At 69.2% G+C, this 12,238-nt stretch overlaps 1 protein-coding gene across 1 annotated transcript; it reads left to right on the plus strand.

Annotated features, from left to right (window-relative positions):
- Positions 1-399: 399 nt before the first annotated feature.
- Positions 400-9,623, plus strand: FSCN1 (fascin actin-bundling protein 1). The gene is made up of 5 exons (XM_036423457.2): positions 400-1,349; positions 6,837-6,993; positions 7,081-7,202; positions 7,930-8,097; positions 8,448-9,623. Exons 1-5 carry the CDS (start codon positions 521-523, stop codon positions 8,648-8,650), a joined length of 1,479 nt encoding a protein of 492 aa, XP_036279350.1. The 5' UTR covers positions 400-520; the 3' UTR covers positions 8,651-9,623.
- The last annotated feature ends 2,615 nt before the right edge of the window (positions 9,624-12,238 follow it).

Raw genomic sequence — 12,238 nt, forward strand, 5'->3', positions numbered from 1 at the left:
CCGGGGTCTGGGCTGCGGGGGTCGGGCTCCGGGGTCTGGGCTCCGGGGTCTGGGCTGCGGGGGTCGGGCTCCGGGTCTGGGCTGCGGGGTCTGGGCTGCGGGGTCTGGGCTGCGGGGTCTGGGCTCCGGGTCTGGGCTCCGGGGTCTGGGCTGCGGGGGTCGGGCTCCGGGTCTGGGCTGCGGGGTCTGGGCTGCGGGGTCTGGGCTGCGGGGTCTGGGCTGCGGGGTCTGGGCTGCGGGGTCTGGGCTCCGGGTCTGGGCTCCGGGGTCTGGGCGGGGGGCCGGCGCGGGGGGCGGGGCTGCGGGCCCGGGCGGGAGGCGGGGCCGCCGCCGAGCCCCCTCCCCCTCCTCCCCCTCCGCGGGGGGCGGGCCGTGACGTCAGCCTATAAGGCGGGCGGGCGGCTTTGTGCGGCGCTGCGGCGCGCACCGCGGACGGTCGGGAACAAAGGAGCCGGGCGCCCCGCCGCCGGGACCCGCACCGCCCCGGGCCCCGCACCCTCCGGGCCCCGCACCCGCCGCCATGGCCGCCAACGGCGCGGCCGAGCCGCTGCAGATCCAGTTCGGCCTCATCAACTGCGGCAACAAGTACCTGACGGCCGAGGCGTTCGGCTTCAAGGTGAACGCGTCGGCCAGCAGCCTGAAGAAGAAGCAGATCTGGACGCTGGAGCAGCCGCCCGACGAGGCGGGCGCGGCCGTGTGCCTGCGCAGCCACCTGGGCCGCTACCTGGCGGCCGACAAGGACGGCAACGTGAGCTGCGAGCGCGAGGCGCCGGGCGCCGACTGCCGCTTCCTGCTGCTGGCGCACGACGACGGCCGCTGGTCGCTGCAGAGCGAGGCGCACCGCCGCTTCTTCGGCGGCACGGAGGACCGCCTGTCGTGCTTCGCGCAGAGCGTGTCGCCGGCCGAGAAGTGGAGCGTGCACATCGCCATGCACCCGCAGGTCACGCTCTTCAGCCTGGCCCGCAAGCGCTACGCGCACCTCCGCGCGCGGCCGGCCGACGAGCTCGCCGTGGACCGCGACGTGCCGTGGGGCGTCGACTCGCTGGTCACGCTGGCCTTCCAGGACCAGCGCTACAGCCTGCAGACGGCCGACCACCGCCTGCTGCGCCACGACGGCCGCCTGGTGGCGCGGCCCGAGCCGGGCACGGCCTTCACGCTGGAGTTCCGCGCCGGCCGGGTGGCCTTCCGCGACTGCGAGGGCCGCTACCTGGCGCCGTCGGGGCCCAGCGGCACGCTCAAGGCGGGCAAGGCCACCAAGGCGGGCAAGGACGAGCTGTTCGCGCTGGAGCAGAGCTGCGCCCAGGTGGTGCTGCAGGCGGCCAACGAGCGCAACGTGTCCACGCGGCAGGGTGAGTGGGGGTGCCCCCCGTCCTCCCGTCCCCTCCATCCCCCTTCCCGTCCTCACCATCCCCCCGTCCTCCCCATCCCCCTCCATCCTCCCCGATCCCCCTCCATCCTCCCATCCCCCTCCATCCTCCCCGTCCCTCCCCGATCCCCCTCCATCCTCCCATCCCCCTCCATCCTCCCCGATCCCCCTCCATCCTCCCCATCCCCCTCCATCCTCCCAGTCCGCACAAAGCGCATCCACCGGGCCCCCGGGTCTCCCGCCCTTTCCGCCCGGTGCGCCCCCGCCCGGCGCCCAGCGCCGCCTCCGCCCCGGGACGCGCTCGGGCCGGAGGGGGCGGGCGGGGCTCTGCGGCTTCGGGCGCCGCCGCCCACCCCGTCCCCGGCCCCTCCCGGCGCCGCCCGGGCTCCGACCCTCGGCCCAATCGGGGCCCCCCACGCGCGCGGGCCCCGGGGTCGGTGGGCCCCGCCTCGGGGAGGGGACCTTTGGCCTCGAGGGCGGAGGAGGGGGTCGTCGCCGCCCGCGGCGCCCCCGCCCCCAGGCCGCCTGGCGCGGGGGACCTGGAGGCTCTGATCCCGGCGGGGAGCGCCCGCCCGCCCCCGCCCCTCCGGGGCCGCGGCCTTTGTGCCCGGGCCGCCCCTCCGGCCCTGCCCTCCCCTCCCCCCTTTGTCCGCGGCTCCGGGAGGGAATCCAGATGCGCCGGGGGAGGGGCGGCCTGCTCCGCGGGCCCCTGCGGAGGGCGCCCCCAAACCCGGGCTCAGGCGGGGCCGGACCCCTCCTCCGCCAGGCCCCCGCCCCGCGCCCCCCAAACCCCAAACCCCGGGGCTCAGGCGGGGCCGGACCCCCTCCTCCGCCAGGCCCCGCCCCGCGCCCCCCAAACCCCAAACCCCGGGGCTCAGGCGGGGCCGGACCCCCTCCTCCGCCAGGCCCCCGCCCCGCAACCCCAAACCCCAAACCCCGGGGCTCAGGCGGGGCCGGACCCCTCCTCCGCCAGGCCCCCGCCCCGCAACCCCAAACCCCAAACCCCGGGGCTCAGGCGGGGCCGGACCCCCTCCTCCGCCAGGCCCCGCCCCGCGCCCCCAAACCCCAAACCCCGGGGCTCAGGCGGGGCCGGACCCCCTCCTCCGCCAGGCCCCGCCCCGCGCCCCCCAAACCCCAAACCCCGGGGCTCAGGCGGGGCCGGACCCCCTCCTCCGCCAGGCCCCCGCCCCGCGCCCCCAAACCCCAAACCCCGGGGCTCAGGCCGGGGCCGGACCCCCTCCTCCGCCAGGCCCCCGCCCCGCGCCCCCAAACCCCAAACCCCGGGGCTCAGGCGGGGCCGGACCCCCTCCTCCGCCAGGCCCCCGCCCCGCCGCCCCGGCCTCCCGCCCACCTGCCCGCGCCGAGCCAGAGGCCCCCCTTCCCCCAGGCCCCCTCCTCCTGCCCCCTCGGTGAGGGAGGCCGTGATTCCCGGCGGCAGAGGCCCAGCCTCCGGAGGCAGCGGGGCCCCCGGGCCTCTCCTGCCTCCCCAGGGGGGCTTAGGCCGGAGAGGTGAGGCCGCCACCCACAGCCGGGAGCTCGGCAGAACCGGGTCTTCCTGACCCGGAGCGGCTCCGATCTGCCCCCTGCGGCCTCCCGCCCCTGGCACACGTGGCGCCCCGTCCTCACTGCCCCGGGCACCGGGCTCCCCACTTGCTCAGACCACAAGCTGACACGAGAGACGCGGAGGCCTGAGTGGGGAGCCAGGGGGCAGTTCTGGACGGTTCCCCGGGGGGTGCTCTCCCTGGGACCGGCCCGCGCCCCGGGGCCAGGGCGGGAGTCAGCCTCCAGGTCATGGGGGGCTGGCCGAGCGCGGGGAGGCCGCTCAGGCGGCGGGCGGGGCGCAGGCCCTGTGCAAAGGCCCGGGGCAGGGAAGCCGCTGAGCTCGGAGCAGCCAGGCCCGCCGGACAGGTGCGGGGCTCCGGCGAAGCTGGGGGTCATGGTGATCCAGGCTGAGGGGGCAGGAGCACCAGCACTTGGGCGGAGAGGGGGCCTCATCTGAGTTTAGGGGAACAGGGAATGGGGGAGGGGCCCTGGGCTCTCACAGTGGCTGACCCTGGGTCTCTGGTGGGTGAGGAGGACGGAAGGACCCAGGTTGGCATCGGGGGTGTGGGGGTGTCCGCGGGGGCCAGTTTGGCCCAGCCTGCGTGGCAGAGACAGCGCCCAGCACCCGGGGAGAGGCAGCCAGGCAGGAGGAGGATGGGGCTGGTGGCTGAGGGACGGGAATCATCCGCAGGCCTCCCGCTGCCTGGCGGGGGTGGAGTGGGCTGCTCTCCTGCCTCGGTTTCCCCACCTGTAGGGCTGGCTCCAGGCTCCCCGAGCACATTCTCAGCCAGCCTTTATTTCTGGGGGGAGGCCATGGGCCTGGTGCCCAGCGCTGATGAGCGTGGCACGTGGCACGTGCCTGTCCCAGGGCCCGGGAGGGGTGGCTGTGCTCACAGGTGAGGACCCGGCGTGGACGGGGAAGGATGGTGAGGGCACTGTTCCCTGGCTCCGGCCCAGGCCTGGGCAGTGCCTCACCTCCCAGGGGCGCCGCACTGAGGAAGCTCCCGGTCCAGCCCCAGAGGCCGGGCGGGCTGGCGGGGGAGGGCTGGGCCGCCTGGGCTTTGCAGGATGTAGAGGAGTTCTCAGGAGGCGGGCACAGCAGGCCCGGGAATAGCTGAGGCCAGGGTGGGGAGGCATTGGAGTGCTCAGGTGTTGGCAAGAGGGACTGGAAAGAGAAGCGGGGAGGGGGAGGGGCACCGGCCAGGATGCTTCCAAACGCCTCCCCTGAACCGAGTGAGGGTTGGGGGAGCTCCTGGGAGTTGCTGAGGCTGAAGGGGGTGGGGATCCAGGTGTCTGGGCTCTGGAGGGAGGGTGGGTGTGCCCAAGGGCTCCATGGAGCCCTTCCCCCTCCCCATACCCAGTACCCGGCCTCCGGGCTCCTCTGGCCTATGACTCAGGCTTTCTATGCAGCTGTTGATGTAAAGAAAAATCCCAAAGAAAACCCTGTTTCCATGGTAACCCAGCTCCAATTAGAGGCTGCAAGGCCAAGAGGGGCCTCCCTGTCTGGGCCTGGCCTTGAGCGGGAAGGGCGGAGCTGGATCCCAGGGAGGCCTACCCCCTTCCCCCCTTCCTGTTGTCTGCGTGGCACCGGGCCCAGACCCCCAGCCTCCGGGAGAATGGAGGGGCCTGCCGGGCGGAGGGGCAGGGGTCCCCGAGGCCCGGGTGGGTGTGCGTGGGGAGCAGGTGGCGGGCGTGGCCCCGGGCGTGGACTGTGCAGGGAGCCCCTTTGTTCCTCTGGGAGGGGAGGCAGGACACAGTGGCCATTCCGAGGTCCGAGCCAAGTGTGCCCCCCCTTTCCCATCCATAGAGCGGAGGGCGGAGGGCCTGGTAGTGCTTTCTCTCTGGGTGACCTTGGTCAAGGACACCACCTCCCTGCCTCAGTCTCCCTCTTGTGAAGTGGGGGTGAAGGCCCCCAGGCGTTGGTGCTATTGTGGGGACCTGTCCTGGGGTAAGAGTGGGAGAGCGGAGGGTGGGCCCCGGAGGGTGCTCAGACCCAGGCTCCCCACCGGAAGGGACACCTGACGCCCGTCACCGTGGCCCCGCCTTCTAGAGGCTCCAGGCCCAAGGGCAGGCGCCTGTGTCTGTTGGGAGCAGTTCACATGCGAGCCTGAGACGTGGGGCTCCGGGGTCCGCAGGGAGGATGGGTGGCTTCCTGTTTACTGTGTGTGAGCTCCCAACGCCCTGAGAGCCAGCCTCAGGCTTCACCCGGCTCTCCGAGGCGGGAAGGAGGGCGTGGCCAGGCCCCGGCCCCCTGGAGGGGCACTGCCCCTCCTCCCTCCTCCCTCTGTCCCCTGTCCCCTGTCCCTCTGTCCATCTGTCCCCTGTCCCTCTGTCCCCTGTCCCTCTGTCCATCTGTCCCCTGCCCTCTGTCCCGTCCATCTGTCCCCTGTCCCCTGCCCTCTGTCCCCTGCCCCCTGCCCTCTGTCCCCTGTCCCTCTGTCCATCTGCCCTCTGTCCTCTGTCCCCTGTCCCTCTGTCCATCTGTCCCCTGTCCCCTGTCCTCTGTCCCCCGCCCTCTGTCCCCTGCCCTCTGTCCCCTGTCCCTCTGTCCTCTGTCCCCTGCCCTCTGTCCCCTGTCCTCTGTCCCCTGTCCCCTGCCCTCTGTCCCCTGTCCCCTGCCCTCTGTCCCCTGCCCTCTGTCCTCTGTCCCCTGTCCCTCTGTCCATCTGTCCTCTGCCCTCTGTCCTCTGTCCCCTGTCCCCTGCCCTCTGTCCCCTGTCCCCTGCCCTCTGTCCCCTGTCCTCTGTCCCCTGTCCCCTGCCCTCTGTCCCCTGCCCTCTGTCCCCTATCCCCTGTCCCTCTGTCCCCTGCCCTCTGTCCCCTGTCCCTCTGTCCCCTGTCCTCTGCCCTCTATCCCCTGCCCCCTGTCCCTCTGCCCTCTGTCCCCTGCCCTCTGTCCTCTGTCCCCTGTCCCTCTGTCCATCTGTCCTCTGCCCTCTGTCCTCTGTCCCCTGTCCCCTGCCCTCTGTCCCCTGTCCCCTGCCCTCTGTCCCCTGTCCTCTGTCCCCTGTCCCCTGTCCCCTGCCCTCTGTCCCCTGCCCTCTGTCCCCTGTCCCCTGTCCCTCTGTCCCCTGTCCCTCTGTCCCCTGTCCTCTGCCCTCTGTCCCCTGCCCCCTGTCCCTCTGCCCTCTGTCCCCTGTCCCTCTGTCCATCTGTCCTCTGCCCTCTGTCCTCTGTCCCCTGTCCCTCTGTCCCCTGTCCCTCTGTCCCCTGTCCCTCTGCCCTCTGTCCCCTGTCCCTCTGTCCATCTGTCCCCTGTCCTCTGTCCCCTGTCCCTCTGTCCATCTGTCCCCTGTCCCCTGCCCTCTGTCCCCTGCCCTCTGTCCCCTGTCCTCTGCCCTCTGTCCCCTGTCCCTCTGTCCCCTGCCCTCTGTCCCCTGCCCTCTGTCCCCTGTCCCCTGCCCTCTGTCCCCTGTCCCCTGTCCCTCTGTCCCCTGCCCTCTGTCCCCTGCCCTCTGTCCCCTGTCCTCTGCCCTCTGTCCTCTGTCCCCTGTCCCTCTGCCCTCTGTCCCCTGTCCCGTCCCTCTGTCCATCTGTCCCCTGCCCTCTGTCCCCTGTCCCGTCCCTCTGCCCTCTGTCCCCTGTCCTCTGTCCTCTGCCTGCGTCGCCATGGTGGTTGGTTGTTTTTAAAGCAAATCCTGGCATCATGGCCTTTCATCTCGAAATGTTTGTGAAATGAGGCCCTTACGTAACCACCCGATGAACAAGGATTAACCCTCGGTATCTCGCTGAGGCCTCGTGAGGTCCCATCGGCTCCGGGATGTCTTTCTGCGGTTGGTTTGCTGGAAGGTGTTGGTTCTGTCATCAAAGTGACAGGGACAGGCTTGCTCCTGGCCGGCCCGACGCTGCCCTCTGCCCGCCCCCCCGGCCCCCCCTGCACTGGCGGGAGAAGGGCAGGCGTGGGTACCAGCTGGAGGCTCTCCCCCAGGCATGGACCTGTCGGCCAATCAGGACGAAGAGACCGACCAGGAGACCTTCCAGCTGGAGATCGATCGCGACACCAAAAAGTGCGCCTTCCGCACGCACACGGGCAAGTACTGGACGCTGACGGCCGCCGGGGGCGTGCAGTCCACCGCCTCCACCAAGTAAGTGCCCGTCGCCAGCCCCGCGGCCCTTCCGGGACCCCGGGACCGGCCGGCGCCCTGAGCGCGCCTTCCCCTCCCCTCCCCCAGGAGCGCCAGCTGCTACTTCGACATCGAGTGGCGCGATCGGCGGATCACACTGCGCGCGGCCAACGGCAAGTTCCTGACGGCCAAGAAGAACGGGCAGCTGGCCGCCTCGGTGGAGACCGCAGGTAGCTGAGGCCCCCCCGCCCTGCGGGGTACCCCGTGTCACCGGCACCCCAGCCCGCCCTGTGCTGGGCGTCCCCCACACTGTCCCAGGGCGGGCTGCAGGGCGACCCCGGGCTCCTGCTCTCTGGTCCCAGCCACACACAGATATCCACACACACCCACACACACACTCACACACACACACACACACTCAGACACACACACATACAGACACACAAACCCACACACACTCACACACACAGACAGACACACTCACACACACACGCACACACAGACACACACACACACACACAGACACACACACACACACACAGACACACACACACTCACACACAGAGATACAGACACACACACACACACACACACAGACACACACTCACACACACAGACACACACACACTCACACACATACACACACACACAGACAGACACAGACACACACACACTCACAGACACACACACACACTCACACACATACACACACACAGACAGACACAGACACACACAGACACACTCACACACACAGACACACACACCCTCCCCCACCCCCCCACACTCACACGCACCCTCTCACACACACACTCACACCCACACACCCCCACACACACTCACAGCCCCCCCCACTCACAGCCACAGCCCCCCCCACACACACACACACACACACACACACACACACACACACCTTCATACAGACACACACACACCGAGTCACCCCTCCCTCCCGCCCAGGGGACACTGAGCTCTTCCTCATGAAGCTGATCAACCGGCCCATCATCGTGTTCCGCGGGGAGCACGGCTTCATCGGCTGCCGCAAGGTCACGGGCACGCTGGACGCCAACCGCTCCAACTACGACGTCTTCCAGCTCGAGTTCAACGACGGCGCCTACAACATCAAAGGCAGGTCCTCCGGGGGCGGGGCGCCCAGGGTCCGGCCAGGAGCGTCTCCCCCGTCCTGGCGCTCGGCCTGGCCGCCCTGTGACGTGGTCTGGGCCATTCCGAGCCCCAGAGGGCGGGTGTCCCGAGGCCACCAGTGGCTCCGATCGGAGGGAGACTTTCCAGCCCCCCAGGCTGGCTGGAGCAGGAGGAAGGGGTCCCGGAGAGGAGGATGCATCCCCCCCCCAGGCTCTGGGACCAAAACCGTGGGGGGGGGCTGGGGGAACAGCGGGATGGGCAGGTGGAGGCTTGGAGGAAGTGGACAGTGCAGGGGGGACAGAACAGGCCTGACGGGGCCTCGGCCCTCCCCCCAGACTCCACAGGCAAGTACTGGACGCTGGGCAGCGACTCGCTGGTCACCAGCAGCAGCGACAGCCCCGTGGACTTCTTCTTCGAGTTCTGCGACTACAACAAGGTGGCCATCAAGGTGGGCGGCCGCTACCTGAAGGGGGACCACGCCGGGGTGCTGAAGGCCTGCGCGGAGACCATCGACCCCTCCACGCTGTGGGAGTACTAGCCCGCCCCTGCCCCCCGCCCCCGCCCCCCTTCCGCGCCCCCTCCCCCCCAGCTAATTCCTCTCCAGGCGGCAGCGCCCAGGGGGGCAGCCCCTGGCTCTCCTACTGGAACCGGAGACGATGGCGTCCCCCCGTGGCCTCTCCCGGGGTCAGCCCTGTGGCCTGGCCTTAGCGGGCCCGGGACCCCCGCCCTCTCTCTGCCGTGGGCGAGGCTGGCACCTCTTCTGACCTCAGACAACTCTGAGCCTTATTTCCCCAAAGCAGCTGAGGAGTGGGGGCTCAAGCCTGGGGGTGGGGGGGGTTTAACTGGAATCTCCTGCCCCGCCCCCCAGCCCAGGTTCCCCCCAACTTCCCAGCAGCCGGGCCCTGGCCCAAGCCCTTCGGTGGCCCCTGGGGCACCAGCCCTGCACCAGGAGGAGCGCCTGCGGTGCCCGTCTCTGTCCCTGCCGCCGGAGCAGGCCCGCCCTGTGCCCCTGCGCGCCGGCCCGCTCCTGTCTCCCTGGCTAACTGGAAGCAGAAAATGACCAAATCAGTATTTTGTTTTTTTAATGAAATGTCATTGTTGGAGGTGGTGCAGGCGAGCCTCGGGCAGCAGCTCCGGGCCTCGTGCCCCTGCTCCCTGGTGGTCGGGCAGGGAAGGCACCTCCCAAGCCCAGAACCTGCCCCCACCTCCCAGGGGCGCTCCCCGCCCCTGCCCGCCCAGCCAGAGCCTCCAGCCGGCGGATTGGTGCTCCTGTCTGACTGGCTCCTGGGTCTCGGGTGGGACGAAGCCGGTGTCACCCTCCTGTGAGGAGACACCCAGCCCTGACCCCTGGCCCCCAGCCGCACCCCTGCCAGCCCCCGACCCCCTGTCCGCCATGCATCTCACTCCGGGGGTCTCGGTCTTTTATTTTTTGTAAGTGTCATTTGTATAACTAAATGCCCATGATAGTAGCTTCAGACTGGAAAGAGCAAAATAAAGTAACGCAAAACCAATGCCAGGCAGCCTGTGTGTGTGGGGACGAGAGCAGCTGGAGCGGCCCCGGGCCCAGGGGCTGCGTAGCCAGGACACCTCCGGGGACAGGAGGCCCTGCAGAGGGATGGTCCGAATCGGGCACTGGGCTCCCCCCGGGAGAGGCGCTGACTCTGTTCCTCAGTGTCCCGCCGCCTGGGGCCTGGCAGGAGGCTGTGCCTCCACGTGGCTGTGCCTGCGTGGTTAGGAGGCGGCCATCCGGCCAACAGCGAACAGGTGAGCGCACCTGCCCAGGCAGCCGGCCTTGCCGGGAACCCGCAGGGCTGGCCCCGGCTCCGGCCCCTCCAGCGGCTGTCTGCGCACAGGCCCGGAGCCGTGGGCCCTGGGCCAAGCTCAGGCCAGGGTGGTCCCTCATGGCAGCAGGACCCCGGCTGCGGGTGGAGGGAGGCGGCAGTTCCCGCTGCCGGGGGAGACCTGGGTCCTGAGCCCACGGGCCACGTGGCCAGCAGCGGGGCCTCGGGCAGAGGGCCCTGGGCTGGCCCTGCATTTAGGCCAGGGCACCCTCGGTGGGTGCTGGGCTCCCGGCCTGCCGAGGCCAGAGCGGCAGGACAGCCCTCTGTGCAACGGCGTGACGGGTAAGGCGGTAAATGAGGGACAGGGACTTGGGGGAGAGGGGGCAAATGGGGGGGGACACTTGGGCCTCCGCCAGCCTGGAGCCCCTGGTCCCCACCTCGCTGCGGGAGCGCTGATTGGCTGCTGATGACGGAACGGAGATGCCTGCGCTGTGATTGGCGGCCCCGGGGGAGTCGGAGTGACAGGAGCAGATGGGGCACAAAGGGATGCGGGGCCTCCAGCCGGGTCCTGGCGGCCAGCCCGCCCGTTAGCCGTTAGCTGGGCTGGAGGCCAGAGCCGGCCCAGTGACGTGGGAGGAACAGCTGCACGTTCCAGATGGGGGGGGGGAGGCAGCTGGAAGGGGTTCGTTTGGGGTGGGCTCCCTGTCGGGCCCTTGTACATCCTGCGGTGCCAAGGGCAGGGATGGCCTGTCCCGGGGTGTCCCAGGGTGCCCCTTGCACCCCCAGGCAGGTACTGACATCAATCCTGCAGAAATGGCTCCCGCGCTGGCGGCTGTGGGTTTGAGGGAGGAGGCGGCCAGGGAGCCGCCTCGGGGCGCGGGCGCAGGGGTGCGGACAGGTGGGCACCGTGTCCAGGGCGTGGGCATGGTTTCCACACTCCGTCCTGTGGGGCTGGTGCAGCCCAGACGCACCCGCAGGTCAGGGGACAAGCAGGTCCCCAAGGAGCCGCCCGCGGGGGGCGGTGGTGAGGGACCCCAGCCTGCGGGTGCTCAGGGCTGAGCGGCTGGGAGAGGAGAGGCCCTAAGGACCAGCCTGAGGGAATCGCAGCTTCTCCCTCACTCCGTCCTCATCTCCCGGCTCCGGCCGGCACTTCCTACCAATTCTCCAGCCCGGAGACGTGGCTGATCTCCCTGTACAGGGGGAGGCGCAGTTACAGGGGGGAGGCGCAGTTACAGGGGGGAGGCGCGGTTGAGGGGGAGGCGCAGTTACAGGGGGGAGGCGCGGTTACGGGTGGGAGGCGCGGTTGAGGGGGTGCGAGTGTCCCCCAAGTCCCACGTGGTTCAGGGTTCAGATTCAGGGTTCGGGCTCTGGAGGAGGTGCCCCCTGAAGAAGGACAAGGATGAGGAGGAGGCGGAGGAGGCCGCCGCCTGGAGGCTGGTGGGAGGGACCTCGCCACTGATGCCTTGGGCAGCCGCTCACCAGGCTGCACACCTGGCCTCCCAGGTCTGAGATGTATTGTGCAATCCCAGGCAAACTCACACAGGAAGGAGGCGCATTAAAACACTATCAGTAACAAAACCACAAAAAACCGATCAGCAGTTCCTTTAAAAACAAATCCTTACCAGGGGCCAGAGCGAGAAGTGCGAGAGCAATGGCCGCCCACCTCTCAAACCCGCTCCTTACCGTTTGGTTCTGGTGACACCAGGTTCCCACCAGGACTGCCCGTGGTCACCTTGACTCAGCGCAGCACTCCTCTTTCTTTGTACGTCTCTGTTTCCAAGGTTTTCCTGTTTTAACAGTTATAACTGGCCGCTGTGTCTCTGAAGAGCAACACGTGAGGGTGGACACGGTGGGCCTTCCCAGAGCTCCTGATCGGGAGCAGCTGCCGCTGGAGGAAGGGGTGACGGCGCCTCTAGGTGGTTCTGGGGGGAGCCTCAGGTGGCAGGCCGACCTCAGTGCCCCCCCCCCCCCTTCTCTCTGGCAGCCCTTCAGAACCAGAGTAACTTGGGGCCAATCTACACGCAGAAATCTCACAGCCCGAGCCCAGTTCCCAGTGGTTAGAGCATCGGCCTGCGGACCGAAGGGTCCTGGGTTCGATTCTGGTCAAGGGCACGTACCTTGGTTTCAGGCTCCCCGTGTTAATGTCAACACATTCAAACCGGTAAAGAATGTGAGTTGATTTGAGCCAATCTGTCGACAATTGCCGGGAAGCACAATCTCAACGATTGGCTTAGTGCTCCGGAGAATGGCGGGTTTCATTGCAACCAAAGGAGGACAGGCGGGTTACAGGAAATCCACTGGAGATGGGCTAGAGGGGCTGCAGAAAGCAAAGCAGGAAACCTCCG

The sequence above is a fragment of the Pipistrellus kuhlii genome, unplaced genomic scaffold (genome assembly GCF_014108245.1).
Source record: "Pipistrellus kuhlii isolate mPipKuh1 unplaced genomic scaffold, mPipKuh1.p scaffold_m20_p_8, whole genome shotgun sequence".
Classification (NCBI taxonomy): domain Eukaryota; kingdom Metazoa; phylum Chordata; class Mammalia; order Chiroptera; family Vespertilionidae; genus Pipistrellus; species Pipistrellus kuhlii.